This window comes from Chelonia mydas, chromosome 3, assembly GCF_015237465.2.
Source record: "Chelonia mydas isolate rCheMyd1 chromosome 3, rCheMyd1.pri.v2, whole genome shotgun sequence".
NCBI lineage: Eukaryota > Metazoa > Chordata > Testudines > Cheloniidae > Chelonia > Chelonia mydas.
In genome coordinates, this window is record NC_057851.1 from 1,378,043 (window position 1) to 1,405,259 (window position 27,217).

The window sequence follows — 27,217 nt, forward strand, 5'->3', positions numbered from 1 at the left end:
GGTCACCCCCTCCTGCCAGACAGGCAAGCTCCCTGCTGACCCCTGGGCCCCCAGCCCTTTTCGTCCCGCAGGTGCCCCCACGGCATGGGGCACAACACCTATCACCGGGGTGCACCCCACCCCCCCAGGCAGCTGTATGGGCCCCTCCCCACTGTGGGGATGCAGCCCCCTCTGGGGCGGGGCAGGGCAGCTGGCTCCCAGCCCCCCAGCGACGGGACGGTACTAACTGGGGCCAGGCTTGGCAATGGAGCAGATGCCCCGGTGCTGGCGGTGGGCGTCACTGCCCCGGCCCCGGTGCCATCAAGGTGTGGACGGGCCAGGGGAGCACTGCCACCTGGTGGCCGGTGGGGAGACAGCCCTGGGCAGAACCGGCACCAGGTGGGTGGGCGCCTGGCCCTGCCCGCGGCGGGCGTGATGCTTTGCGGGCTCTCTTGGGAGCTTACGAGCCCTGGTTGCTATTAGGACACTGCACCCGGCGGTCCCTGGGACATACATGCAGCAGAGACCCCCAGCCCGAGGGCACTGCTGGTTTCCCCATCTCCCCTGGCTGCCGGGAGCAGGGAGCTGGGGGCGGTGGCAGGGGGGTGTGAACCGAGGAACAGGGGCTCTGGGGCAGAAGCTGCCTGGCACACAGGGGCCTGAGTCTCCTCCAGGCAGAGCTGGGGGATGGGCACGCATGGTGCAGACGGGGCAGCTCTGCACAAGTCATGCCAGGCAGGCGCAGGTCCAGCTGGGTTTATTGGCCTCAAGAACAGAAGAGCAGGTTGATGGGAGGGATGGGGGGTGCCTGGCCCCCTGTGCCCTGGCAGCTGGTAGCTCCCCCCTGCGCCTGCCCATTTCAGCCCTGCTCCCCAGGGAGGGCTTGGATCAGCTGGAGACCTTAGCGCTGTGGGGGCGCCCGCTGGGGGCTGGCTGCACCACAGGGCCCCCTGATCTCCGGGGGGAAGTTCTGGGCTTGGCTCTGCCCCACAGCTTGGCCCAGGCCTGCTGGACACACGTGAGCAGTCTCTTAAGGCCGGTGTCTCTTGGCACCTGGGCCAGGGGGGGCGCGGGGCTGGCTCCCCGCTGTGGTGCTGCTGGCCGGGACTGGCTCTGGGGCGCTGGTGCCCCTGGGACTGCCCTGGGGGGGGCACGGACACAGCTCTGGTCTCTTGGTGGCCTCGGGTCCCGGGGGGGCTCCCGGGCCCTGGCGGCCGCGGCTCCGGGCGGCTCCGTGGTGCTGCCAGAGGCAGACCCCTCGTGGAGCTGGCAGGAGGGAGCCCTGCGCTGGGCCCCCAGGCCGGAGTGAGGCGTGGTGGGGCGTGGTGGGGCGCTTGGCAGGGCGGCCTGGCTGCACGCCCTGCAGGGAGGCGGCTCCCTGGGGTGCTGGACACCCAGGGCTCCGCCTGGGCCCCGCTGGCTCCTGGGCTGCCCACAGGGTGCCCCCTCCCAGGCCCTGCCCGGCCCCACCTTGCCAGGGGGCTCCAAGATCAGCTGCCACTCACAGGCTTGTTTCCTCTTGACCCTCAGCAGAAAGCCCAGGCTCAGGTGGAGGCGGCTGCGGCCCCGCCCCAGGCGCAGCTGGGGGTAGACAACGAGGCGGGGGCCGCGGGGGCCCTGGGGCGTCGGGTGGTGGGGGCAGGTGCCCTCCAGGCAGCAGCAGCATTGCAGGCAGACGGGGTACTCCACGCTCCACGGGCCCCAGCCCAGCAGCCGCAGCTGCAGGTCCCGCGCTGCCCGCTCGGTGCCCAGCGACTTCACAATGGAGCGGATCAGCCACTCGGGGCTGGCAGGGGCACCCTGGGGGTGTCCGGCTTGTGGGGGGCAGGAGGGGCCCTCGCTGCCCCGTGCTCCTAACTTGGGGTGACTGTCCGTCCTCAGGACAACGCGCTTCTTCGGGTGGCGCCGCGTCCTGCCTGGGACCCGGCGCCGGGATGCGATGGCGGAGAGCTCCGGCTGCAGGGCCAGCCTGGGGGGGCTGCGGGATGCGATGGCGGAGAGCTCCGGCTGCAGGGCCAGCCTGCGGGGGCTGCGGGCAGCCCCATGGCTGTGGGGTCGGGTGGTGTCTCCCCAGGTGATTCCAGGCTGTACAGGCCATGGGGAGCGCCGTGAGCCACTCTGCCCTCTGGGCTGCACTACACTGCCATCTTCCTCTCCGGCAGCCCTGGGTCCCGACAGGCCCACTGCCCTGGGGAGAGGCTTGGAGGTGGGGTGTGCGGCCTCTGGCTTCCCCGGGCTGGGCACCCTCGGCAGGGAGTGGGCACATTCACCCTTCTTGAAGTAGAGCTGGAATGGGGGTTGGCTGGCTGGCGCGTGACCTCGGGTGGGTGGGCGGCTGGCTGGCGCGTGGCCCAGGGCGGGCGAGCGGCAGGATGCTGTGTGGCCTGGGGTGGGTGGGCGGCTGGCTGGTGCGTGGCCCAGGGTGGGCGGGCAACTGGCTGGTGCGTGGCCCGGGGTGGGCGGGCGGCTGGCTGGTGCGTGGCCCGGGGTGGGTGGGCGGCTGGCTGGTGCGTGGCCCAGGGTGGGCGAGCGGCGGGATGCTGTGTGGCCCGGGGTGGGCGGGCGGCTGGCTGGTGCGTGGCCCAGGGTGGGCGGGTGGCTGGCTGGTGCGTGGCCCGGGGTGGGTGGGCGGCTGGCTGGCACGTGTCCCAGGGTGGGCGAGCGGCGGGATGCTGTGTGGCCCGGGGTGGGCGGGCGGCTGGCTGGTGCGTGGCCCAGGGTGGGCGGGCGGCTGGCTGGTGCGTGGCCCGGGGTGGGCGGGCGGCTGGCTGGCGCGTGTCCCAGGGTGGGCGAGCAGCGGGATGCTGTGTGGCCCGGGGTGGGCGGGCGGCTGGCTGGCACGTGGCCCGGGGCAGGTGGCATGAAGCGATGCAGTGAGGCCTGGACCCTGCCGGGCAGCCCCCAGCGATGCTGAGCCTGCATGGCGATGAGATGAGACTCCAGTTCCCTCCGGGTACTGCTGCAAAGGAAGGGCAGCTCCTGGGGGCCGATGGCCACCTCCCTGGGGCGCCTGGCTGGCCGGGCGCTGGGGGGGGGTGCCGGGGCCAGGAAGGCTGCCAGGGAGCGCTGCAGGAGGGGGGGCAGGCCCCACTGGTGCTGCAGCTTCTTGCTGCGGATGTGCCAGTCCAAGCAGCGGCGGGAGGCGGCGCTCAGGAAGGGGGTGCCCTGCTCGGCGAGCTCCAGCCCTGGTCGCCGCACAGCGCGGGGGCCGGGCAGGCGGGGGGCGCTGGGGACCAGCCGGGCCAGGGACTGCGTGTACAGGCCAGGCAGCCCCCACAGCAAGAGCAGCCCCTTCTGCCGGATGTTGAGCTCGACGCGCTGCGCGGCCTCCGGCTCCAGGGCCGGGCACGTGCTGGGGCGGGGCTGCCGGCGTCTCTGGCCCGGGTGCAGCAGCTTGGGCAGGGCCGGCGGCTTCCCCACGGGGGCAGCTTCCTGCGAGGCACTCACCACGGTGGGCAAAGCCCCCGCCTTGATCTCCAGACACTTCCGCGCCCCGTGGGCCTGCAGCCTGGCAGCTGCCTGCGGGCTCAGCCTGTCCAGGGCAGCGCGGGCGTGGGGCACGGTGCGGCCGGCGTCTCCATGGGGCAGTGCCACGGCGCACACGCAGGGCTCCTGGCTGTGCCGGACGGCGTCAGTGCCTGAGGGGACAGGAGAGGAAGGTGAGCGGCCGTGGGGCCCACGCCCTGTCCTTCGACCCCTTTTGAGGAGACCCCCAGCCCCCTTAAAGCTCCGGGTACCCCCCTTAGAGCTGAAGGAGCCCCCCATCCCCCCTTAGAGCTCCGGGTGCCCCCATAAAGGTCGAGGAGCCCCCCAGCCCCATTAGAGCTCCAGGTACCCCCATAGAGGTCCAGGAGCCCCCCATCCCTCCTTAGAGCTCCGGGTACCCCCATAAAGGTCCAGGAGCCCCCCAGCCCCATTAGAGCTCCGGGTACACCCATAGAGGTCCAGGAGCCCCCCATCCTCCCTTAGAGCTCCGGGTGCCCCCATAAAGGTCCAGGAGCCCCCCAGCCCCATTAGAGCTCCAGGTACCCCCATAGAGGTCCAGGAGCCTCCCATCCTCCCTTAGAGCTCCGGGTGCCCCCATAAAGGTCCAGGAGCCCCCCAGCCCCATTAGAGCTCCGGGTACACCCATAGAGGTCCAGGAGCCCCCCATCCTCCCTTAGAGCTCCGGGTGCCCCCATAAAGGTCCAGGAGCCCCCCAGCCCCATTAGAGCTCCAGGTACCCCCATAGAGGTCCAGGAGCCCCCCATCCTCCCTTAGAGCTCCGGGTGCCCCCATAAAGGTCCAGGAGCCCCCCAGCCCCATTAGAGCTCCGGGTACCCCCATAAAGGTCCAGGAGCCCCCCAGCCCCATTAGAGCTCCAGGTACCCCCATAGAGGTCCAGGAGCCTCCCATCCTCCCTTAGAGCTCCGGGTACCCCCATAGAGGTCCAGGAGCCCCCCAGCCCCATTAGAGCTCCGGGTACCCCCATAAAGGTCCAGGAGCCCCCCAGCCCCATTAGAGCTCCGGCCTCCCGCAGCACTTGTGGCTCGCTGCTGCCATCTGCTGGCGATGCCAGGAACCCGGGTAACGCACCCGCCAGTGGGGCTCCCCCTGGCTCCCCGCGCCCAGGGTGGGCCTGGGGCAGAGCTGCTGCCGTGCGGCCCCTGCTCCAGCCCCACGCCCCGGGCAGCCTGCAGCTCGTCTCACTGCATCGCCCGGGACAGGACCAGTGACAGCCCGCTGGCGGGCGGAGGGGGCAGCGCTGGGGCTCTCCCCGCCCAGGCTCATCCCCGCAGAGGCTCATTGGCCCCCCGCGTCCCAGGCCTTGAGGGAGGGGGGACGAAGCCCTGCACCGAGGCCTGGCGCTGACCCGGTGCCAGGGCTCACCAGCCCCGCAGCGTCAGGGCTCTAGGTCCTGCCCTGCTGCCCGCGGAAGGGGCTGCTGGCCCTTTGAACGGGCCCCAAATGTGCCCTGTGCCCCCAGCCTGGTACCCTGGGGGTCAGGCAGGGAGCCCGAGGGGGCTACACCCAGGCGCAGCCAGGGTCCCCCAGCAGGAGGAAGGCCTGAGCTGGGCGAAGGGCGCTGCTGGTGGAGTGGTGACTGGGAGCCAAGGCCCTGGGGCACGGGCACCGCACCCATCGCCAGGGCCCAGAGCAGCGAACACCCCCCCCCCCCCAGGCTTACGGGGCTGGGGCTTCCTCTCGCCCGGCGCTGGCAGCAGGAGGGCTTTCAGCAGCTGCAGGAGGGCGCTGGGGAAGGCCCAGATGTGCCAAGGTGTCTCTTGCTGGCTCTGCCCGTCCTCATCTGCCGGCCTCTGGCTGCCCACCACAGCAGCATCCTCCTTCCTTGGCCCTTTGGCCAGGGCCTCCGTGAGCAGTGTGGGGAGGCCCCAGAGGGAGGCCAGGGTCTTGCACTCCAGGCTGCGGACGGACTCGTTCGGCGTGGCTGGGAACGCCGGACCCCGGGGCTTCCCGGCCTGGGCCCCGGGGCGGACGGACCTGGGCAGTGCAGCTTTTGGGCCAGGGGCAGCGCGGCTCTGGGACCACCTCACCAGCCGCGGCAGCGCCTCCAGCTGGCACTCCAAGCTCTTCCTGGCCAGATGGCGCTGCAGCCTGGCCACCTTGGCCAAGGTGAGGTGGCCCAGCACGGCCCGGGAGCGGGAGCCTGCTGGGATGCACACACGGGACTCCTGGCTCTGCTGGGGACGCAGGGGGCTGGCACCAGCTCTCTGGGTCTTGGAAAGTCCATGGAGTCCGTGGTGTGGTTCTAAGCCCTGTTCCGTGCCCGCCGGCCCGGCGTCGGGGCTGCGCGGGCTCAGGGGCGGCAGGGTGCCGTAGGACGCTGGGCAGAGGCAGTTCTGCTCCTGGTGGAGCTGCTGCCTCAGAACATGCCACTCCAGCTCCTCGTGCCCCTCGGCGCTGCGGAAGGAGACCCTGCTTGTGCTGAAGGAGACGCCTGCCCTGGTGCCCCCAGCCCCCGGGCACAGGGTGGGCGCGCTGGGGACCAGCGGGGCCGGGGACTCGCTGTGGGGCGTCGGGGCCCCCCACAGGTGGTCACACTGCATGCTGAACTCCAGGCTGCGCGGCGTGACCTGGCCCAGGATGGGCAGCCTCGGCCTCCGCGCCCGATGGCCCCGGGCCCCCGCAGCCGGGTGCCTGGGGAGGGGCTGAGGGTTGCTAGCAGGTGTTGTGTTTCCAGCTGCTCCTGGGCAAGGGAACGGGTGCCATGGGCGAGGCGGCAGGGGTGCCAGGGGCAGGGTGTCCCAGGACTCCCGCAGGTGCCAGGCAGCGTCTCTTCCCGAGCAGCAGGGGCAGCTGCCCAGCGAGGAGGGGCAGGAGTCCACAGAGCTGGAGGCACCACTGGGGAACTCAGCCCGCCAGGCCGCCCTGTGGGAGAGAGAGACACGGACAGCGAGCGAGGGGGTGCATGGCACAGGCTGGGCATGGCACAGGGCAGCTGGGGTGGGGCGGGGCTGCCCGCGAGGAGGGGGATCTGGGTGGGGCAGGGCTGATGGCGGGACGGGGCCGAGGGTGGGGCAGGACGGGGCTGCCCACGGGGAGGGGGATCTGGGTGGGGCAGGGCTGATGGCGGGACGGGGCCGATGGTGGGGCAGGACGGGGCTGCCCGCGGGGAGGGGGATCTGGGTGGGGCAGGGCCGATGGCGGGACGGGGCCGAGGGTGGGGCAGGACAGGGCTGCCCGCGGGGAGGGTGATCTGGGTGGGGCAGGGCCGATGGTGGGACGGGGCCAATGGTGGGGCGGGACGGGGCTGCCCGCAGGGAGGGGGATCTGGGTGGGGCAGGGCTGATGGCGGGATGGGGCCGATGGTGGGGCAGGACGGGGCTGCTCGCGGGGAGCGGGATCTGGGTGGGGCAGGGCTGATGGCGGGACGGGGCCAATGGTGGGGCAGGACGGGGCTGCCCGCGGGGAGGGGGATCTGGGATGGGGAGGGACTGGGCCCGTCCGTAGTCCCAAGGTGCCGTCTGCGGCTGGGCTGGGGCACCAGCTCCACGGGGGGCAGGGAGGGGGGCAGATCCATGGGCCGGGGGGGTCTCCGTGAAGTGCTGAATCGGCGTCTGGCCAGACCCAAGTGCTGCCCTCCCTGGGCGCGAGAAGGGCACGTGCCGGCCGTGGGGGGTGGCATGGGGGGCTCAGCTCCCAGAGCAGGAGGCTGTTTGCCCAGTGGGGTGAAGCGGGGGGCTGAGGGAGCGTGAGGGGACCCCGAGGGGACCCAGGCCCCGCCCCACAGAGGATGGGCCCCACTTGCCTGTGTCTGCATCGCAGGCAGAGGGCCCCACCCCCAGCCCCCCTCTGGGGCCAGGCCCCCACCCCCCGCGGGACTCCCCCTTACAGGCTGGCGACTTCGCCCAGGTGCCGGGCAAGGTGCTGCAGGAGGCGCTCCACCGTGCGCAGCGCGTGGCCCCAGGGCAGCTCCTGGGGCAGGGCCGGGCAGCTGCGGGAAAGGAGCGAGCTCAGGTCAGCTCCCCGAGACGGGCCTCTCCCGCCCCTCTGCCCCCAGCCCTCGTGTGTACCTGGGCCCTCGGGACGGCGCTCTCTCCCGGGGTCCCTGCTCCTGCAGTGCAGAGGGGGCTGGAGGAGACACAGAGCAGACCGTGAGCTGCTGGGGGCCTGCCGGGCAGCCGTGCGGGGAGAAGGGGGCTGCTCACCTCGCCGTGCTCTCTGGCGGCCCCTCTGCCTCATCCTCCTGCGCTGGGCCTGCTGGGCACACACGACACGAGTGGCCATCACGGCTCGGCTAGGACGGGCAGGACACCTGCCCATGGGCAGCTCTGTCCTGTGGCTGCCGGCCCCCTGCAGCACTGGGGCCTTCGCTGGCCGGCTGGCCCGGAGCTGGGGGCTGCTGGGCACTGCCAGAGGCAGCTCCCACCCCCCCCCAGACTGCCCCACACGCAGGCCTGTGCATGGACAAGTCACTGATTTCTCTAGGGACCCCAGGGGAGGCGGGACGGGACCTACAGGGTGAAGCCATGGCCGGGCTACGCTGCCCACCCCAAAATCACGACCAGCTGCGCCTGGCCATCGCCCTGAGAGCGAATTCGGGCACCCATCCAGGACACAAGTGACGTGGCTTCGAATCCCCACTGAGTCCCAGGGTGAGCAAGGGCAGGTTGTCACGGAGTCCCCGGGGCGATGCTCTGGACCTGCTCCCCATGAAGCCAGGCAGGACTCTGGGGAAGTCTCCTCTCTGAGAGCAGACTGTCTGCAGGACACACAGCTCACCCGGCTTCCCCCTTCCTGGGTCTGACCTCGGAGCATTCAGCATCCTCTGCCCCTCCGTGCGCTTCCCACAGCGAGTCCGCTCAGGCGGGGTCCTGGGGAAGCCAGAGGGTCCTGCCCCCCAACTCCACAGTCAGACGTGCCTCTCAGCCAGCCAGTAAAACAGAGGTTTATGAGACGACAGGAACATGGTCTAACACAGAGCTTGTAGGTGCAGAGAACAGGACCCCTCAGCTGGGTCCATTTTGGGGGGCAGTGAGTCAGACAACCCTGTCTGCCCTTCACTCCATGTCCCAGCCAGCCCCAAACTGAAACTCTCCCCAGCCCCTCCTCCTCTGGGCTTTGTTCCTTTCCCAGGCCAGGAGGGCACCTGATTCCTTTGATCTCCAACCCTTTAGCTCTTACCTTGCAGGGGGGAAGGGCCCAGGCCATCAGTGGCCAGGAAACAGGGTGTCGGCCATTCTCTGTGTCCAGACCCCTGCACACACCTGCCCTCTCGGGCGCTGCAATGATCATACACCCTTACCCCACCCCCTAGATACTTAAGAACTGCATAGGGGAAACTGAGGCACCCCCACACTATTCAGAGGAAACATTAAGAACAGTCCCACTTCGTCACACAGGTTCCCCGTCTCCTGTCTCTCCCCTGCCCTGCAGCCCGTCTCGGGGTGTGAGAACAACACGAGGCCCAAGGCAGGCTCTGCAGATGCAGCCCGGGCCCCGCCTCCATGGCACTATTTGGTGTCTCCCTAAGCCAGGCGCCAGGAGCCGATGCAGGGAGAGTTCGGGGTGCTCTGCACTGGCGATTCTGGGGGTTTCTTGCCCCGGTCCCTGCATGAGGAGGCAGTGCTCCTGCCACACAGTGGGTGTGAGCCACACGCTGCTCTAATCCCCCAGCACGGCTTGGGGTATTTGCACCTTTGATCCCCCTGTGACGAAGTGGGAATGTTCTTAATGGGGCCAGCCCCGCCCCACCCCAGCTGTGTGTGCCTCAGTTTCCCCTATGTGTTACTCGAGTATCTAGGTGGAGGGATCGGGGTGGCGGGGGGAGATGATCTGTGCAGAGACCCCCAGAGGGCAGGTGTGACTGTGATGGGCTGCCTGGGCACAGAGACTGACCGACACTCTGTGGCCTGGCAACTGACGGCCAGAGCCCAGCAGCCAGTGGTGTTGGAGAAGAGAGACCAGGTGACCTGTTTGCCCAGTGTGACTAAGCGGGACTGTTCTTAATGTTCTCTCTGAATACTGTGTGTGTGCCTCAGTTTCCTCTATGCAGTTCTTAAGTATCCAGGTGGAGGGATCAGGGGGTGTGATTGTGGCAGAGCCCTAGGGGGCCAGCGTGATGGTGTCTGCACAGAGACTGGCCGACACCCCGTCTCCTGGCCACTGATGGCCTGGGGCCCTCCCCTGCAAGGTGCCAACTGAAGGGTTTGGAGAACAAAGAGATCAGGTGGCCTCCTGGCCCGGGAGAGAGACAAAGGCCGGAGGAGGGGCTGGGGGTGACGGAGGCTTGGCTGGGGGAAAGGGCTCTGGGGTCCTGGGCTCCTCTTCCCCCAAGATGGACTTGGCTGAAAGTTCCTGATTCCTGTCCTAACAAAATCTGTCCTACGCTGTGCTCCTGTCGACTGATAACCCTTCTGGTTTCCACCGCTGGCTGAGGGTCGCGCCTGACTGCGGGTTCGGGGTGCAGGGCCTGTCGGGAGCTCCCAGGGAGAACAGGGGGCTGAATGCCTGGAAGCCGAGGAGGGTTCCCCTAGCAGAGCGTGCCCTGAGGGGAGCCACTGTCACACTAGAGGGTCCTGCCTGGGTTTGATTCAGAGCCTGTGAGCTCCGGGAGACCCAGGCCGGGGGGAGAACGGGGGAGACCAAGTCTGGGCTGCTGGAAGCGAGTCAGCCTCTTGGTTTGGGATTCGGGGGGGAGCCCAGGGCTCTGGATCCCCCCAGATGGACTTTGCTGAAGGTCCCCACTCCCTGTGCTCACAAGCGCTGTTCTGCGCTGGGTTCCCGATGACCAATAACCCGTCTGTGTCACACGCTGGCTGCGGGGTCACTGCTGGCTGCAGAGAGGGGGCAGGGCCCTTTGGGGGTGCAAGGAGTCCCGTCCAGGGGGGCTCACTGTGGGGCGCTCCCGGGGCAAGCAGGGGGCTGAGTGCTCCGAGGTCAGACCCAGGAGGTGCCGAAGCCGAGCAGGCTCCTGGCCCTGGTGACAGGTGCCCTGAGGGGGAGACACTGCCCCAGAGTCCGCACCCCTCTCCCCCCCCGGGTCTGCTCAGGCCTCTGGCCTCTCTCTCTTGCCAGGGCGGTGTCCTTCTCCCTCCTAACAGTCCCTCACACCCGCTGCGACTGTCCCGAGCCCAGCCCTGTGCCGTGCTCCGCCCGAGGCTCTGAGCGCCGCGCCTGTCCCCGCGGGTCCCCGCTCTTCCCGGGCATCCGGAGGCAGAAAGAGCCGACCTGCCCCAGCAGCGCTAGGGGCCGCATCCTGCCGCAGTGCTGGGCCTCTCCTCGGCCAACAGTCGGCTCCAGTTGGGGAATCCAAACGAAGGCCCTGGGTCGGGTCAGGCTGGCCCTGGGCCACCCCTGGGCCACGTCTCCTGAAACCCGGCCGGAGCAATGGGGGCACTTCCTGCCTGCCAGGCCTGTCCTAGTCACCCCGGCGGAGCAGAGCCAGGCACCGGCCCACGCAGCCCACCCCTAACGGTAACGCGATCCGGTGCCCAGAGCACGCCGGGCTCCCATGGGCTGCCCCGCCTTCCCCGGCCTCTCACTCACCCCCCGTGCTGCCAGGCTCCGGAGAGCCCAGAGCCCGGCGAGCAGCAGCCCGGCCCTCAGCACGGCCAGGGGGGCCCCCGAGCTCAGACACGGGAGCAGCTCGCTCATGGCCTGGGGCAGCCCTGAGAACAGCAGCTGTCTGAGCCCCGCTGGGCTGGGCGATCAGTGCCACACGTGCGATCCCCGCATCACAATGGGGCTGTGCCAGGCCCTGGCACGGCTCTGGGTCAGCAAAGACCAGGTGATGCTGCCGAGACCTCACAATAGGGGGCAGAGCCGGGGCTGGCCAGGGCTCCACACAACTGGGTCCCCCGGGAAAGGGGAGCTCGCCCCCCGGCTGGGGCAGTGCCAGGCTGGCAGGACGGGGGTGCTGGGCTTTCAGAGCTGCCTCCGCCCGCACCTCAGATCTGCTCCAGCTGGGTTCCAGCCTGAGCGCCGCTCGCCAGGGCCTGCCCGCGGCCCGCCGGAGCCCACGGCGCAGGGCCAGGGCGAGACCAGCCCAGGCAGCCCCACGCTTGGCGACGCTGGGGCGTCCCTGTCCCGCGCTGCTGCCTTGTGTCCGCCGGAGCCGCGTGGCCCGGGACAGGGCACCCAGCGGCTCCCCTGGCTCTGGGGTTGGGGCGCCTGGCCCAGCAGCCCCGCCCCATGCCCCGGATCCCCACAGAGTCTCCTTGTGAGTGGAGGGAGAGGGGGAGGGCAGCTCGTGGGGGGGCCAGGCTCAGAGGTGGCTGCCAGGAGCAGGGGCAGCGAGTTATATGGGCCCGTGGTGCCCGGGCTCCAGCTTGGCTTAATGGTGAAATCCTAGCGGATCTTAAACATAAAAAAGAAGCTTACAAGAAGTGGAAGGTTGGACATATGACCAGGGAAGAGTATAAAAATATTGCTCGGGCATGTAGGAAAGATATCAGGAGGGCCAAATCGCACCTGGAGCTGCAGCTAGCAAGAGATGTCAAGAGTAACAAGAAGGGTTTCTTCAGGTATGTTGGCAACAAGAAGAAAGCCAAGGAAAGTGTGGGCCCCTTACTGAATGAGGGAGGCAACCTAGTGACAGAGGATGTGGAAAAAGCTAATGTACTCAATGCTTTTTTTGCCTCTGTTTTCACTAACAAGGTCAGCTCCCAGACTGCTGCGCTGGGCATCACAAAATGGGGAAGAGATGGCCAGCCCTCTGTAGAGATAGAGGTGGTTAGGGACTATTTAGAAAAGCTGGACGTGCACAAGTCCATGGGGCCGGACGAATTGCATCCGAGAGTGCTGAAGGAATTGGCGGCTGTGATTGCAGAGCCCTTGGCCATTATCTTTGAAAACTCGTGGCGAACGGGGGAAGTCCCGGATGACTGGAAAAAGGCTAATGTAGTGCCCATCTTTAAAAAAGGGAAGAAGGAGGATCCTGGGAACTACAGGCCAGTCAGCCTCACCTCAGTCCCTGGAAAAATCATGGAGCAGGTCCTCAAAGAATCAATCCTGAAGCACTTAGAGGAGAGGAAAGTGATCAGGAACAGTCAGCATGGATTCACCAAGGGAAGGTCATGCCTGACTAATCTAATCGCCTTTTATGATGAGATTACTGGTTCTGTGGATGAAGGGAAAGCAGTGGATGTATTGTTTCTTGACTTTAGCAAAGCTTTTGACACGGTCTCCCACAGCATTCTTGTCAGCAAGTTAAGGAAGTATGGGCTGGATGAATGCACTATAAGGTGGGTAGAAAGCTGGCTAGATTGTCGGGCTCAACGGGTAGTGATCAATGGCTCCATGTCTAGTTGGCAGCCGGTGTCAAGTGGAGTGCCCCAGGGGTCGGTCCTGGGGCCGGTTTTGTTCAATATCTTCATAAATGATCTGGAGGATGGTGTGGATTGCACTCTCAGCAAATTTGCGGATGATACTAAACTGGGAGGAGTGGTAGATACGCTGGAGGGGAGGGATAGGATACAGAAGGACCTAGACAAATTGGAGGATTGGGCCAAAAGAAATCTGATGAGGTTCAATAAGGATAAGTGCAGGGTCCTGCACTTAGGACGGAAGAACCCAATGCACCGCTACAGACTAGGGACCGAATGGCTAGGCAGCAGTTCTGCGGAAAAGGACCTAGGGGTGACAGTGGACGAGAAGATGGATATGAGTCAGCAGTGTGCCCTTGTTGCCAAGAAGGCCAATGGCATTTTGGGATGTATAAGTAGGGGCATAGCGAGCAGATCGAGGGACGTGATCGTTCCCCTCTATTCGACACTGGTGAGGCCTCATCTGGAGTACTGTGTCCAGTTTTGGGCCCCACACTACAAGAAGGATGTGGATAAATTGGAAAGAGTCCAGCGAAGGGCAACAAAAATGATTAGGGGTCTAGAGCACATGACTTATGAGGAGAGGCTGAGGGAGCTGGGATTGTTTAGTCTGCAGAAGAGAAGAATGAGGGGGGATTTGATAGCTGCTTTCAACTACCTGAAAGGGGGTTCCAAAGAGGATGGCTCTAGACTGTTCTCAATGGTAGCAGATGACAGAACGAGGAGTAATGGTCTCAAGTTGCAATGGGGGAGGTTTAGATTGGATATTAGGAAAAACTTTTTCACTAAGAGGGTGGTGAAACACTGGAATGCGTTACCTAGGGAGGTGGTAGAATCTCCTTCCTTAGAGGTTTTTAAGGTCAGGCTTGACAAAGCCCTGGCTGGGATGATTTAACTGGGACTTGGTCCTGCTTTGAGCAGGGGGTTGGACTAGATGACCTTCTGGGGTCCCTTCCAACCCTGATATTCTATGATTCTATGATTCTATGAATATTCAGAGCACGAGGGCCCGGCTCCACCAGTGGTCGGGGCCAGGTCTCTGCCCCAGCCCCACCTGCCAGCCCCGCGCGCCTCCCCCAGAGCGACGCTGCCTGGGCCCTGGGCCGCTCCGCGCCTCGGCCGGCTACAAGAGGGAGTGGTGCGGGGGGATGAGGTGCACATGTGATGGACCCCCCCCCCCCGGGGGAGGCCCTAGGAGCACGTGCAGTGACAGTGGGGCTGGGGGGAGCCCCATCTCTGGCCCAACCCCAGGGTAGCCTGCACCCCAAACCCCTCATCCCTGGCCCCATCCCACCCCAGAGCCCACCCACCCAGCCGGAGCCCTCACCCCCTGTGACGAAGTGGGACTGTTCTTAATGTTTCCTCTGAATAGTGTGGGGGGTGCCTCAGTTTCCCATATGCAGTTCTTAAGTATCTAGGGGGTGGGATGGGGGTGTATGATCATTGCAGAGCCCGAGAGGGCAGGTGTGTGCAGGGGTCTGGACACAGAGAATAGCCGACACCCTGTTTCCTGGCCACTGATGGCCTGGGCCCTTCCCCCCTGCAAGGTGAGAGCTAAAGGGTTGGAGAACAAAGGAATCAGGTGCCCTCCTGGCCCAGGAAAGGAACAAAGCCCAGAGGAGGGGGGCTGGAGGGAGTTTCAGTTTGGGGCTGGCTGGGGACGTGGAGTGAAGGGCAGATGGGGTTCTCTGGCTCACTGCCCCCCAAAATGGACCTGGCTGAGGGGTCCTGTTCTCTGCACCTACAAGCTCTGTTTTAGACCATGTTCCTGTCGTTTAATAAACCTTCTGTTTTACTGGCTGGCTGAGAGTCCCGTCTGACTGTGGGGTTGGGGGGCAGGACCCTCTGGCTTCCCCAGGAGCTGGCCTGGGTGGACTCGCTGTGGGAAGCGCAAGGAGGGGCAGAGGAGGCTGAAGGCTCCGAGGTCAGACCCAGGAAGGTGGAGCCGGGTGAGCTGTGTGTCCTTCCCAGAGAGGAGACTTCCCCAGAGTCCTGCCTGGCTTCGTAGGGAGCAGTTCCAGAGCATCGCCCGGGGACTCCGTGACACCCCCCCCACCCCCACCCCAACCCCCTCATCCCCAGCCCTGCCTCACCCCAGAGCCCACTCTCCTAGCCGGAGCCCTCACCCCCCCACCCCAAACCCCTCATCCCCGCTCCCCCCAACCCAGAGCCCACCCACCCACCCAGCTGGAGCCCTCACACCCCACCCCCCACCCCAAACCCCTCATCCCCAGCCCCGCCCCGCCCCACCCCAGAGCCCACCCTCCCAGCCGGAGCCCTCACCTCCCCCACCACAATCCCCACCCCCACCCCACACCAGAGCCCACCCTCCCAGCCGGAGCCCTCACACCCTAACCCCCACCCCAAACCCCTCATCCTCGGCCCCGCCCCACCCCAGAGCCCACCCTCTCAGCCGGAACCCTCCCCCCCCACCCCAACCCCCACCCCACACCTGAGCCCCCCCTCCCAGCCGGAGCCTGCCCCACCTACCTCCCAACCCCCTGCCCCACTCCAAAACCCTCATCCCCAGCCTGTCCCACCCCAGAGCCCACCCCCCCGCACCTCAACCCTCTGCCCCAGCCCTGAGCCCCACACCACCCCAAACCCCTCATCCCTGGCCCCGCCCCACCCCAGAGCTCACCCTCCCAGCTGGAGCCCTCACCCCCCACACCTGGAGAGCAGGATCTGGTCCAAGAGGTAACTATAACAGGACCGCTTGGAAATAGTGACCATAATATAATAACATTTAACATTCCTGTGGTGGGAAGAACACCGCAACAGCCCAGCACTGTGGCCTTTAATTTCAGAAAGGGGAACTATGCAAAAACGAGGAGGTTAGTGACACAGAAATTAAAAGGTACAGTGACTAGAGTGAAATCCCTGCAAGCTGCATGGACACTTTTCAAGGACACCATAACAGAGGCCTCAACTTAAATGTATACTCCAAATTAAAAAACACAGTAAAAGAACTAAAAAAGAGCCACCGTGGCTTAACAACCATGTAAAAGAAGCAGTGAGAGATAAAAAGGCATCTTTTGAAAAGTGGAAGTCAGATCCTAATGAGGTAAATAGAAAGGAGCATGAACACTGACAAATTAAGTGTAAAAACGCAGTAAGAAAAGCCAAAAAGGAGTTTGAAGAACAGCTAGCCAAAAACTCAAAAGGTAATAAAATGTTTTTCAAGTACATCAGAAGCAGAAAGCCTGCTAAACAACCAGGGGGGCCCCTGGACGATCGAGATACAAAAGGAGCACTTAAAGATGATAAAGTCATTGCAGAGAAACTAAATGAATTCTTTGCTTCAGTCTTCACAGCTGAGGATGTGAGGGAGATTCCCAAACCTGAGCCGTCTTTTGTAGGTGACAAATCTGAGGAATTGTCACAGATTGACGTGTCACTAGAGGAGGTTTTGGAATTAATTGAGAAACTGAACAGTAACAAGTCACCGGGCCCAGATGGCATCACCCAAGAGCTTTGAAAGAACTCGAATGTGAAATTGCGGAACTATTAACGATGGTTTGTAACCTGGCCTTTAAATCAGCTTCTGCACCCAGTGACTGGGAGATAGCAAATGTAAGGCTAATATTTAAGAAGGGCTTGACAGGCGATCCCAGCAATTACAGACCGGTAAGTCTAATGTCAGTACCGGGGAAATTAGTTGAGACAATAGTAAAGAATAAAATTGTCAGAGACACAGAAGAACATAAATTGCTGCGCAAAAGTCAACATGGTTTCTGTAAAGGGAGATCGTGTCTTACTGATCTATTCGAGCTCTTTGAAGGGGTCAACAAACATGTGGCCAAGGGGGATCCAGTGGACACAGTGTACTTAGATTTCCAAAAAGCCTTTGACAAGGTCCCTCACCAAAGGCTCTTATGTAAATTAAGTTGTCATCGGATAAGAGGGAAGATCCTTTCATGGATTGAGAACTGATTAAAAGACAGGGAACAAAGGGTAGGAATAAATGGTAAATTTTCAGAATGGAGCGGGGTCACCAGTGGTGTCCCCCAAGGGTCAGTCCTAGGACCAATCCTATTCAACTTATTCATAGATGATCTGGAGAAAGGGGTAAACAGTGAGGTGGCAAAGTTTGCAGATGATACTCAACTGCTCTAGATAGTTAAGACCAAAGCAGACTGTGAAGCACTTCAAAAAGATCTAACAAATCTTGGAGTCATCGTGAATAGTTCTCTGAAGACGTCCACGCAGTGTGCAGCGGCAGTCAAAAAAGCAAACGGGATGTTAGGAATCATCAGAGAATAAGACGGAGAATATCTTATTGCCCTTATATAAATCCATGGTACGCCCACATCCTTGAATACTGCGTACAGATGTGGTCCCCTCATCTCAAAAAAGATATACTGGTGTCAGAAAAGGTTCAGAGAAGGGCAACTAAAATGATTAGGGGTGTTGGAATGGGTCCCATATGAGGAGAGATTAAAGAGGCCAGGACTTTTCAGCGTGGAAAAGAGGAGACTAAGGGGGGATAGGATAGAGGTCTATAAAATCATGAGTGGTGTGGAGAAAGTGAATAAGGAAAAGTTATTTACTTGTTCCCATAATATAAGAACGAGGGGCCACCAAATGAAATGAATGGGCAGCAGGTTTAAAACAAATCAAAGGAAGTTCTTCTTCACACAGCGCAGTCAACCTGTGGAACTCCTTGCCTGAGGAGGTTGCGAAGGCCAAGACTATACCAGGGCTTAAAAGAGAACTGGATAAGTTCATGGCGGACAGGTCCATCGATGGCTGTCAGCCAGGCTGGGCAGGGAGGGTGTCCCTGGTCTCTGTTTGCCAGGAGCCGGGGACGGGTGACGGGGGCTGGATCACTGGGCGACTCCCTGCTCTGGTCACTCCCCCTGGGGCCCCTGGCCGCTGTCGGCCGACAGGACACGGGGCTGGACGGACCCTTGGTCTGACCCCGTCTGGCTGCTCTTACGGTCAGAGCCCCCCCGCGAGCCCCCCCAATCCCCTCCGCGAGCCCCTCACCCCCCCGACCGCCCCGCGAGCCCATCACCCCCCAACGAGCCCCCAACCCCCTCCATGAGCCCCCTCACCCCCCAACGAGCCCCCAACCCCCTCCATGAGCCCCCTCACCCCCCAACGAGCCCCACCCCCCGCGAACCCCTCACCCCCCCGACCGCCCCGCGAGCCCCCTCACCCCCCAACGAGCCCCTCACCCCCCCTGCGAGCCCAACCCCCTCCGCGAGCCCCCTCACCCCCCAACGAGCCCCCAACCTCCTCCACGAGCCCCTCACCCCCCAACGAGCCCCACCCCCCGCGAACCCCTCACCCCCTGAGCCCCTCAGCCCTCCGCGAGCCCCTCACCCCCCCGACCCCCTCCGCGAGCCCATCACCCCCCAACGAGCCCTACCCCCCGCGAGCCCCCCGACCCCCCCGCGAGCCCCTCACCCCCCAACGAGCCCCCCAACCCCCACCGCGAGCCCCCTCACCCCCCAACGAGCCCCCAACCCCCTCCGCGAGCCCATCACTCCCCCCGCAAGCCCCACCAACCCCCTCCGCGAGCCCCTCACCCCCCAACGAGCCCCACCCCCCGCGAGCCCCCCGACCCCCCCGGGGCGGTGCAGGCGGCGGGTGACCGTTACCGGCTCCATTTTTACATTAGTTTAAAATCCCCCGGCCCCACGGCGGCGGGGGCGGGGGGACGGGACGGGACCGTTCCGGCCCCGCCGACAATGACACAGACCGGCCGGGGGGGCTGGGGGGGCGTGTCGCGGTGCAGGCCCCGCCCCCGCGCTAGGGGGCGCTGCGCCTCGGGAGCCTCCGCCGACAGCGCGGCCCCGCCCGCCCCACAAGGCACCGCGCCGCGGCCGGAAGTCGGGCAGCCGCCGGCGAGACGTGTCCGGAGGAGCCGCAGCCTCCGCGTGAGTGGGGCGGGGCCACCCCGGGACCCCCCCGACCCGGCCCCTCCCCCCCGGGACCCCCAGCCCCCCCGCCGGAGACCCCCGACCCGGCCCCTCCCCCCCGGGACTCCCAGCCCCCCCCGGGACCCCCCGACCCGGCCCCTCCCCCCCGGGACCCCCAGCTCCCCCCCGGGCACCCCCAAGCCCCCCCCTCGGGGAGCCCCCGACCCGGCCCCTCCCCCCCGGGACCCCCCGACCCCTTCCCTCCCCCCTCGGGGACCCCCCCCCGCCGCGCTGCGCTGACCCGTCCCGTCCCGTCCCGCAGGATGATCACCGACGTGCAGCTCGCCATCTTCGCCAACATGCTGGGCGTGTCGCTCTTCCTGCTCGTGGTGCTCTACCACTACGTGGCCGTCAACAACCCCAAGAAGCAGGAGTGAGGGGCCGCCCGCAGGTAACGCCCGGCCCGCAGTGCCCCCCCCCGCCCGCACCGCCGGGCCCAGCCCCCATTCCCCCCCCCCGCATCGCCCGGGCCCGGCCCGCAGTGCCCCCCCCCGCATCGCCCGGGCCCGGCCCGCAGCCCCCCCCGCCCCACTCTGGCACCGCAGCCCTTGGCAGACACCGCTGGGCACTGGCTGGGGACTGGCTGGGGGGGGGGTCTCGGCCCCCCGTGGCACAGACACCGCTGGGCACTGGCTGGGGGGGGGGGTCTCGGCCCCCGGTGGCACAGACACCGCTGGGCACTGGGGGGGCTCGGCCCCCGGTGGCACAGACACCGCTGGGCACTGGCTGGGGGGGGGGAGGTCTCGGCCCCCGGTGGCACAGACACCGCTGGGCACTGGCTGGGGGGGGGGGGGGGGCTCGACCCCCGGTGGCACAGACACCGCTGGGCACTGGCTGGGGGGGGGGGGGCTCGACCCCCGGTGGCACAGACACCGCTGGGCACTGGCTGGGGGGGGGAGGTCTCGGCCCCCGGTGGCACAGACACCGCTGGGCACTGGCTGGGGGGGGGGGGTCTCGGCCCCCGGTGGCACAGACACCGCTGGGCACTGGGGGGGCTCGGCCCCCGGTGGCACAGACACCGCTGGGCACTGGCTGGGGGGGGGGGTCTCGGCCCCCCGGGGCACAGACACCCCTGGGCACTGGCGGGGGGGGGGGGGGGGGCTCTACCCCCGGTGGCACAGACACCGCTGGGCACTGGCTGGGGGGGGGGGGAGGTCTCGACCCCCGGTGGCACAGACACCGCTGGGCACTGGCTGGGGGGGGGGGGGCACTGGCTGGGGGGGGGGGGGCACTGGCTGGGGGGGGGGGGGGCTCGACCCCCGGTGGCACAGACACCGCTGGGCACTGGCTGGGGGGGGGAGGTCTCGGCCCCCGGTGGCACAGACACCGCTGGGCACTGGCTGGGGGGGGGAGGTCTCGGCCCCCGGTGGCACAGACACCGCTGGGCACTGGGGGGGGGGGGAGGTCTCGGCCCCCGGTGGCACAGACACCGCTGGGCACTGGGGGGGGGGGGGGGCTCGGCCCCCGGTGGCACAGACACCGCTGGGCACTGGCTGGGGGGGGGGGTCTCGGCCCCCGGTGGCACAGACACCGCTGGGCACTGGCTGGGGGGGGGAGGTCTCGGCCCCCGGTGGCACAGACACCGCTGGGCACTGGCGGGGGGGGGGAGGTCTCGGCCCCCGGTGGCACAGACACCGCTGGGCACTGGGGGGGGGGGGGGGGGGGCTCGGCCCCCGGTGGCACAGACACCGCTGGGCACTGGCTGGGGGGGGGGCTCGGCCCCCCGTGGCACAGACACCGCTGGGCACTGGCTGGGGGGGGGCTCGGCCCCCCGTGGCACAGACACCGCTGGGCACTGGCTGGGGGGGGCTCGGCCCCCCGTGGCACAGACACCGCTGGGCACTGGCGGGGGGGGGCTCGGCCCCCCGTGGCACAGACACCGCTGGGCACTGGCTGGGGGGGGGGGGCTCGGCCCCCCGTGGCACAGACACCGCTGGGCACTGGCTGGGGGGGGGGTCTTGGCCCCCCGTGGCACAGACACCGCTGGGCACTGGCTGGGGGGGAGGGTCTTGGCCCCCGCTGGCACAGACACCGCTGGGCACTGGCTGGGGGGGGGGGGGGGGGCTCGGCCCCCCGTGGCACAGACACCGCTGGGCACTGGCTGGAGGGGGGGGCTCTACCCCCGGTGGCACAGACACCGCTGGGCACTGGCTGGGGGGGGGGGCTCGGCCCCCCGTGGCACAGACACCGCTGGGCACTGGCTGGGAGGGGGTCTTGGCCCCCGCTGGCACAGACACCGCTGGGCACTCGGTCATTAGAACCGCGCAGCTGGTGAAGTCTCCCGGGAGCCAAGGACCAAGATGCCCCTTCCCCTAGCTGGCCAGCGAGCCTGGCTGCAGCTGGCCCCAGTGGGTCTGGCTGCAGCTGGTTTCCCTGGCTGCAGGGCCTGCGTGGGGGCACGCAGCGTGGGGGGGGGGACTGGCTCTCCTCCTGACTCGCCCTTGTAGCCTGAGCTGTTTGTTCTTGTTTGCCCCAACAGAGCCGAGCCCTGAGCGCCGCCTGCCATGGCCAGGAGCAGAGCTGACAGCCGCGCTGGGCCCCGCAGCCTGCCCCCGCCTCACACCCTGCCCTAGCTTTGTACAGAGCAAACCCACTGGACACAAATAAATGGCTGGAACCTCCCCCGTGCGGGCGCCTCGGTGTCACTCTGGTGCCAGCAGAGCCCGACCTGTGGGCAGAGGGCATGCTGCTCCGGCTGATGGGAGAGGGGGAGCCCTTCAGCTGGGGGCCCAGGTTAGACTCCTGCGCCAATCACAACAAGGGGTGGGACAGGGAAGCCATTGGCCCCACCCCCAGCTCCCCATGTTCTCTTGCAGAGAAATCTGGGCTTGGCAGCCCCCCGGGAGGAGAGGCAGGTCCCCTGGTGACTTGTGTCAGAGCAGCCCTGGGTACGGCCAGTGCCAGGTAGATCCCAAGGCCAGAAGGGACCATAGTGATCATCTGGTCTGACCCCTGCCTAGCACGGGCCCCACAGTAATGACCCAGAGCAGAGCTGGTAGACAAATATCCAACCTGGATGTGAAATTTCCAGTGATAGAGAATCTCCCACAGCCCTCAGGGAATTCTTCAAGTGGTAGTTACCCTCCCTGCTAATAATTAACACCTTATTTCCAGTCTGATGCTGCCTAGCTTCAACTTCCAGCCCTTGGCTGGGGTTAGCCCTTCCTCTGCTAGACTGAGGAGCCCGTCTCCCCCCCCCCCCCCCCACAGAGCCTGGGAGCCCTTAAATCTCCTTGGGAAGCTAATTAGACCCCAGGAGCTCAATCTCTTACTGTGCGGCTTGTTTTCTAACCTGTTAACCATTCTCATGGCTCCAGCAGAGGTCACGCCAGTGCCAAATACAGAAGGAAAATACCCGCTGGCTTCCTACTCAAGCTGCCCCGGTTCATGGCCCCCAGGGCCACGCTGGCAGCTCGTGTTCAGTCCCCCGCAGACTCCCGCTCACTGACTGAAGGCTGGGGCTGAGCAGGTGTTAAGCCTCAGAGCTGTGCTTATGGGATTGGGCGAGGGGGGGCCACGCAGAGCTTCCTGCAGGCTTCGCCAGCTGAAGACTAGGGTTCTCCACACTGGTGGTGGCTCCTGCCAGCCTGGCGGTGCGGATGGTTGTATTGTGGGCACAGCATGCAGGCTGCATTAACCCCTTCTCCTCCACGGGGGCAAAGCTGGCCCATGGCTCTTGCCCTTCCTCCATCAGTCCAGCCTTTGCCTGACGCCTCCCCCGTTGCTGCTGAGCAGCCGGCCAGCTGCTGCTGGTGAACAGGGGGGGTTCTACCCCTGCCCTCCGGCTGCTGCTCTGGGTGGGGCAGGCTCCTAGCACAGTTCAGAGGCCTGCACCACAGCTGGGGGCAGTGCCCGGCCCAGACTACGGCGCTCAGGGGACATTTCTTCCAAACAAACTTTAATAGAAACACGTTACAAGACAAACCCTATCTCATAAAAATAGCTTCGAACCCATGAACAACTCTGCAGCCGCTCAGCTGAGTGGGAGGTGGCCAACGGCTGCAGCCGCAGAATGGCTCTGCCTTGGTGGGTGGCTGCAGGGCTCCCCAGCCCTGACCCTGCCCACACAGAGTTGTGGTTAACATGGAGGGGCTGGCCAAAGCCGCTAGCCTGGGGCCCAGGCACCCAGGGATGGGAGCTGACCTGCAGCTCCAGGGCCTGATTTGGTTCTGCTCATGAAGCAGCCTTTGCAAGAGTCTGCCCAGCTTACAAGCTGTTCCCGTGGGGTGCACCGGGGAGAGCCCTGACTGGAGATACCCGGCCTGGGACCCTGGAGCCCACTGAGGTTCTGCTGGCACCGTGCTTTGCCCAAGGAGATGCCCACAGACCCTCCCTCAAGTTGCCTCCACAGCCCTGCTGGGTGTGGGGCAGGGGCCAATCCCTGAAGCAGGACAGCTACTGTGGGGAGACAACACCCCAACTAACTGTGCTTCACCCCAGCAGGCCAGCTCCCCCTAGGCCTCACTGTGGCACAGGGAGCTGCCCACGGGCCGGGTTCTGAGACACACCATGGGAGCTTTGGCTTTGTGGAAGGGGAGTAGGAGCCATGCCCACTGGGCCTCCCTGGCACCAGCTGGCCCCCTGCTAGAAAGCCCTTTGCCCCTGGGTTGATTCTTCTGCACCTCAGCACGGGGGCTAGTGCAGCAGCCTGACCCAGGGCCTAGCCCTGCCCAACCCCCTCCACTGCCCAGGGAGGGGCACAGAGTGATGATGTCTGCAGCTGCTCCCTGGGCATCACCCCCAGCCCCTGGCACTCTGGCTGCTGTTGGTGCCCCCAAGCTTGTGACCTAAACCAGTCAGCTGGCTGCACCCAGTGCCCTCCACATGGCCATGGCTGCAGGTTAGCAGGGAAGTGGAGGGAACTGCACAGGGCTCTGGGACTAGCTGGAGAGCCCAGCAGGGTCCCGCTCTGCTTAGGCCATGGGCTGTGCAGAGCCCTGGCTGCTCAGCAGGGCAGCTCCGTGCTTACAGGCCAGAGCTCAGCTAGAGCCCAGGCAGGGAGATGCTGGGCGCAGGGAGCCTGCAGGGTGAACAGGGCTGGGTGGAGATTCACCCTCCATCACACAGCTTTGCAAGGGGCGGCTGGACTCTGCCCCACTTCCCCGGCAGCAGGGCAGCACGGGGGCAGGTGCTGCACCCAGCTCGAGACGGATGCGAGGGCAGAGGTGGCAGCTGGAGCTGGTGGCTGCGCTCAGGCTTCAGTGCAGAAGGACAGGATCTTGTGGTACGAGCTGAGCGGGGGCGAGTCTGGGGCCCGGCTTGGCAGATGCTGCGACAGAGAAGAGCAGGCTCAGGGGCTGGGACGGGCTCTGCGGCGGGCTGCGTACTCGCCCTTAGCGGCGCCAGTCTGAGAAGCCAGCACAGCTCAGAGCGGGGCAACGGCGGTGCATGGCCACCCACCAGTGATCTCCCCCAGCTGGCGAGGGAAAGGCCACACTGCAGCTCTGGTGCCAGGGCTGCCTGCCCCAGGAGCAGGGGGGCAGCACTGGAGACATGGGCCCTGCTTGGGGTGGGTTCCCCAGCCCCCTCCCAACATCTATGGGGCCTGGTACCTCGCTGAGCAGGCCCTCGGGCTCGTCGCAGATGAAGAGCGGCTCTGTTGTCTGCATCCCCATGCTGAGTGATGCAGTGTCCTCTGGGAATGCTGCAGAGGAACAGAGCCAGTGTCAGCAGCCCAGCCCCGCCCCGCCCCCCAGTGCCAGCCAGGGAGTGGGGAAGGTGCCACCTGCTGGCTGGCCCAAGGCCTGAGTGAACTGTGGGTCTGGGCACAGGGGCTGTGCTCCCAGGCAGGCTGAATGCCCCCGGAGGGGTGGCGTGGGCTCAGATGAGGCACCTAGGCAGGAGCTGCTCCTGCTTTGGTGCCCAGGCCTGAGAGTAGCATCAAGCAATTGCCATGCAATGGCCCCCACCCCCAGGTACAGTGCTGAAAGCGGGGGCCAGCTTAGCGCCTGCACTAAAGATTGCAGCCACCTGGCTTCCAACCTCAGAGGCAGCCCAGCCCAGCATGCTGCTGGGACCTGATGCCTGGCAGCTAGTCTGGGGGCCCCACCTGTGGCAGGGCACACAGCTGAACTTGCCCCCTGCCTAACCCAGTGTATGGGTGCTGCCAGCCCGGGTGCCCGCAGCGCCCTACCTGGCAGAGACCTTTGGGCCAGGGCTCCAGCGTGGGTGTATTTCCAGACCTTGAGGGCTGAGGTGCTCTCGCTGTCGAGCCCCAGCAAACTCGGGGCGCATGCTGCTGCCTTCTTGCGGATGGGGATTCTGCTGGGCCGCAGGCTGCAGAGAACCAGAGGCAGTGCTTACAGCAGGAGAGCCAGGGCCAGGAGAACGGGCCCCAGGGTGCTGTCGGGTCCCATCTCTCCTCGGTTCTGTGCCCCTCACGCCTGGCCCGGCTGGAGCAGAGGGTGCCTGCAAAGCTGCTGCTCTACTCTGCTCTCCCAGCGCTGGGACCAGCAGATACTCCAGGGAGGGGCTCAGTCGAGGCTCACTCCAGCCATGGGACAAGAAACCCCACTGCGACCCCCAGAGCTGGGCCTGGCCACAGGATGAAAGCAAAGGCACATGCCATGACAGGAGCCAGCTGGCGGGGCTCCCTGGGGCCCCAAAATGGACAGCGGTTGGGGCAGCTGCTGTTTAAACACTCCTGGCATCTTGCCAAGGAGGGTCCAATGGACCTGATCTGAACCCCACCCCCTGGAGCCGCGTCCCCTCCCTCCAGGCAGCGCAGCACTCAGCCAGGGCTAGCCAGCTGTGACCTATTGCTGGGTGAGGGGGAGATGTCTGAGTCTGCCCGTGCCAGTCAGTCCCTCCCCAGGGGGGCACGCTCGGCAGGCTGGGAAGGGGCGGTGTCCTGCAGGCAGCCCCTGGGAGCCACACACCTGATTCTGTGGCTGCTCCCGCTGGGCCCCACAGAAAGTGCCGGGGGCGGATGCACCGCAGGCTCCAACAGGTTCCCACCCCAAGGCTGGTACCAGCCGCTGGCCAGGCCCTGCCTGGCAGCACGGGGGCAGCAGTGCGCTGTGCTCCTGGCTGCAGCTAGTCCCCTTGGGCTGAGGCCGCAGGGCAGTATCTGCCGGAGCAGAAAGGAGGAGCCTGAGCAGGTGGCCAGCTCTATTAGCCAAGGTAGGGCAGCAGGGGAAGGGCTAGGTCTCCTCCTGCAGCAGCATGCCCTAGCCTGGCACCCGCATCCACACAGCAGGAGGGGGCAAGGGCCAAGCCCTGCTGTGTCACTCAGTTCCCTGGGGTGCGTTATGGGAGTAGCTGAATCCCCCAGGGGAAAGGGCACACCATGGGTCTGCCCACAGAGCGCTGCAGGGTCCGAGGCAGGGCAGATGCTGCCAGTGGGAGCCAGCTGGGCCCTGGGGATGGTCTGTCCAGCCCCAGGGGCTCCAGGACTTGCTCTCAAACCATAGGAAGTACCTGCAGTGGAAGGACCCAGCCATGGGCGCAGCTGGATCCCCAGCACAGGAGCAGCCCAGCATTCCCAAAAGCCCCCTCTTGCTCAGCCCCCAGGGCAGGACAGAACATAAGAACGGCCACACTGGGGCAGACCAAAGGCCCATCTAGCCCAGTATCCAGTCTTCCGCCAGTGGCCAATGCCAGGTGCCCCAGAGGGAATGAACAGAACAGGGAATCACCAAGTGATCCATCCCGTCGCTCATTCCCAGCTTCTGGCAAACAGAGGCTAGGGACACCATCCCTGCCCATCCTGGCTAATAGCCTCATGTAGTCTGATGGGCTCCCATGTGCCCAGAGGGGTGGAATGAGACACCAGAGAGCCAGAGCTGGGAACATTCTGCCTGGCCAGTGCTTGGTGGGACTTGGCTCCAGGGCGTTGCGGTCAGGGAACTGCCCAGAGCGCCTGCTCCCCTGCCGGAGCCCCTGCCCTGCAGCATGCCCTTCCAGTGCCCTCCCCCAGCGCAGGACACACGGTACCTGGGTGGTTCTAGGACTTTCCTGGTGCTCAGCCTCTTCGGAAGGTTCTAAGCAGAAAGACAGGAGACAATTGGAGAGGGCAAGGGGGGGGCGAGTTCCAGCCTAGCCAGCTTGGAGATAGAGTGATAGCAGCCAAGCACCATGCTAGGCTCCCTGCCCATCCCCTTGGGCTCTGGCCACCTGCAGCATGAGGGGGCCACCCCCTGTCCATTGGCTTCCAGGGCAGCTCCAAGCCCGGGACCCACACACAGCACAGACAGCGAGTGCTGAGGGGAGCCCACAGGGGCTGATGGGAATCCAGGGACCCAGCCAGCCCTGGAGCCAGCAGGAGTTGCACTCACCCCAGGGAGGAATGCATTCACTGGGCAGAGCCGGAACCCAGAGCTCGGGGAGTGGGCGACCCCTCAGCCTCTCCCAGGGGATCCTGGGGCCAGCAGAGCCATACAGCAACTCACATGACTGCCAGCCAGAGGCCGGCAGCTTCCTCACCGGCCCAGGCCCAGCCCCAGCTGGCGTGGGGGCTGGCTGGAAGGAGGAGAGGAGCAGGGTTACAGAGGAAAATGTCAGTTCCAAAACATTTCCCTTTGGAAACGCTGCCCCGGTGCCCCA

The 27,217-nt window shown here is 65.7% G+C and overlaps 3 protein-coding genes across 16 annotated transcripts in view; 1 reads left to right on the forward strand and 2 right to left on the reverse strand.

Annotated features, from left to right (window-relative positions):
• Positions 1 to 83: 83 nt before the first annotated feature.
• On the reverse strand, positions 84 to 8,158 carry LOC122464878 (nascent polypeptide-associated complex subunit alpha, muscle-specific form-like). The gene is made up of 5 exons (XM_043541960.1): positions 7,629 to 8,158; positions 7,494 to 7,551; positions 7,313 to 7,414; positions 5,147 to 6,348; positions 84 to 3,617 (listed from the first exon to the last, which is right to left on the reverse strand). Exons 1-5 carry the CDS (start codon positions 7,741 to 7,743, stop codon positions 868 to 870), a joined length of 4,227 nt encoding a protein of 1,408 aa, XP_043397895.1. The 5' UTR covers positions 7,744 to 8,158; the 3' UTR covers positions 84 to 867.
• A 10,372-nt stretch (positions 8,159 to 18,530) lies between these two features.
• On the forward strand, positions 18,531 to 21,294 carry OST4 (oligosaccharyltransferase complex subunit 4, non-catalytic). The gene is made up of 3 exons (XM_037893667.2): positions 18,531 to 18,631; positions 18,936 to 19,064; positions 21,153 to 21,294. Exon 2 carries the CDS (start codon positions 18,937 to 18,939, stop codon positions 19,048 to 19,050), a length of 114 nt encoding a protein of 37 aa, XP_037749595.1. The 5' UTR covers positions 18,531 to 18,631; position 18,936; the 3' UTR covers positions 19,051 to 19,064; positions 21,153 to 21,294.
• A 1,260-nt stretch (positions 21,295 to 22,554) lies between these two features.
• Positions 22,555 to 27,217, reverse strand: part of AGBL5 (AGBL carboxypeptidase 5) — a 43,990-nt gene continuing 39,327 nt past the window's right edge. For 4 of the 14 annotated variants that reach the window (XM_043541965.1, XM_043541962.1, XM_037893660.1 and 1 more), the window contains 4 exons: positions 26,609 to 26,655; positions 24,807 to 24,949; positions 24,226 to 24,317; positions 22,555 to 23,942 (listed from right to left, as the gene is read on the reverse strand). In XM_043541965.1, the coding sequence (XP_043397900.1) occupies positions 23,865 to 23,942; positions 24,226 to 24,317; positions 24,807 to 24,949; positions 26,609 to 26,655 (360 nt within the window). In that variant the 3' untranslated portion in view covers positions 22,555 to 23,864. The other 10 variants (XM_043541963.1, XM_043541966.1, XM_037893657.1 and 7 more) reach the window with 6 other exon arrangements.

What these genes read in the sequence shown, in the direction of transcription:
- LOC122464878 (XM_043541960.1), bottom strand. Translation starts at nt 7,743, where the DNA reads ATGGGCAGGTGTCCTGCCCGTCCTAGCCGAGCCGTGATGGCCACTCGT. An exon ending in CCGCCAGAGAGCACGGCGAG is followed by an intron (nt 7,552 to 7,628) that starts GTGAGCAGCCCC and finishes TGTCTCCTCCAG; the next exon opens with CCCCCTCTGCACTGCAGGAG. An exon ending in CGAGAGGAAGCCCCAGCCCC is followed by an intron (nt 3,618 to 5,146) that starts GTAAGCCTGGGG and finishes CTGTCCCCTCAG; the next exon opens with GCACTGACGCCGTCCGGCAC.
- OST4 (XM_037893667.2), top strand. Translation starts at nt 18,937, where the DNA reads ATGATCACCGACGTGCAGCTCGCCATCTTCGCCAACATGCTGGGCGTG.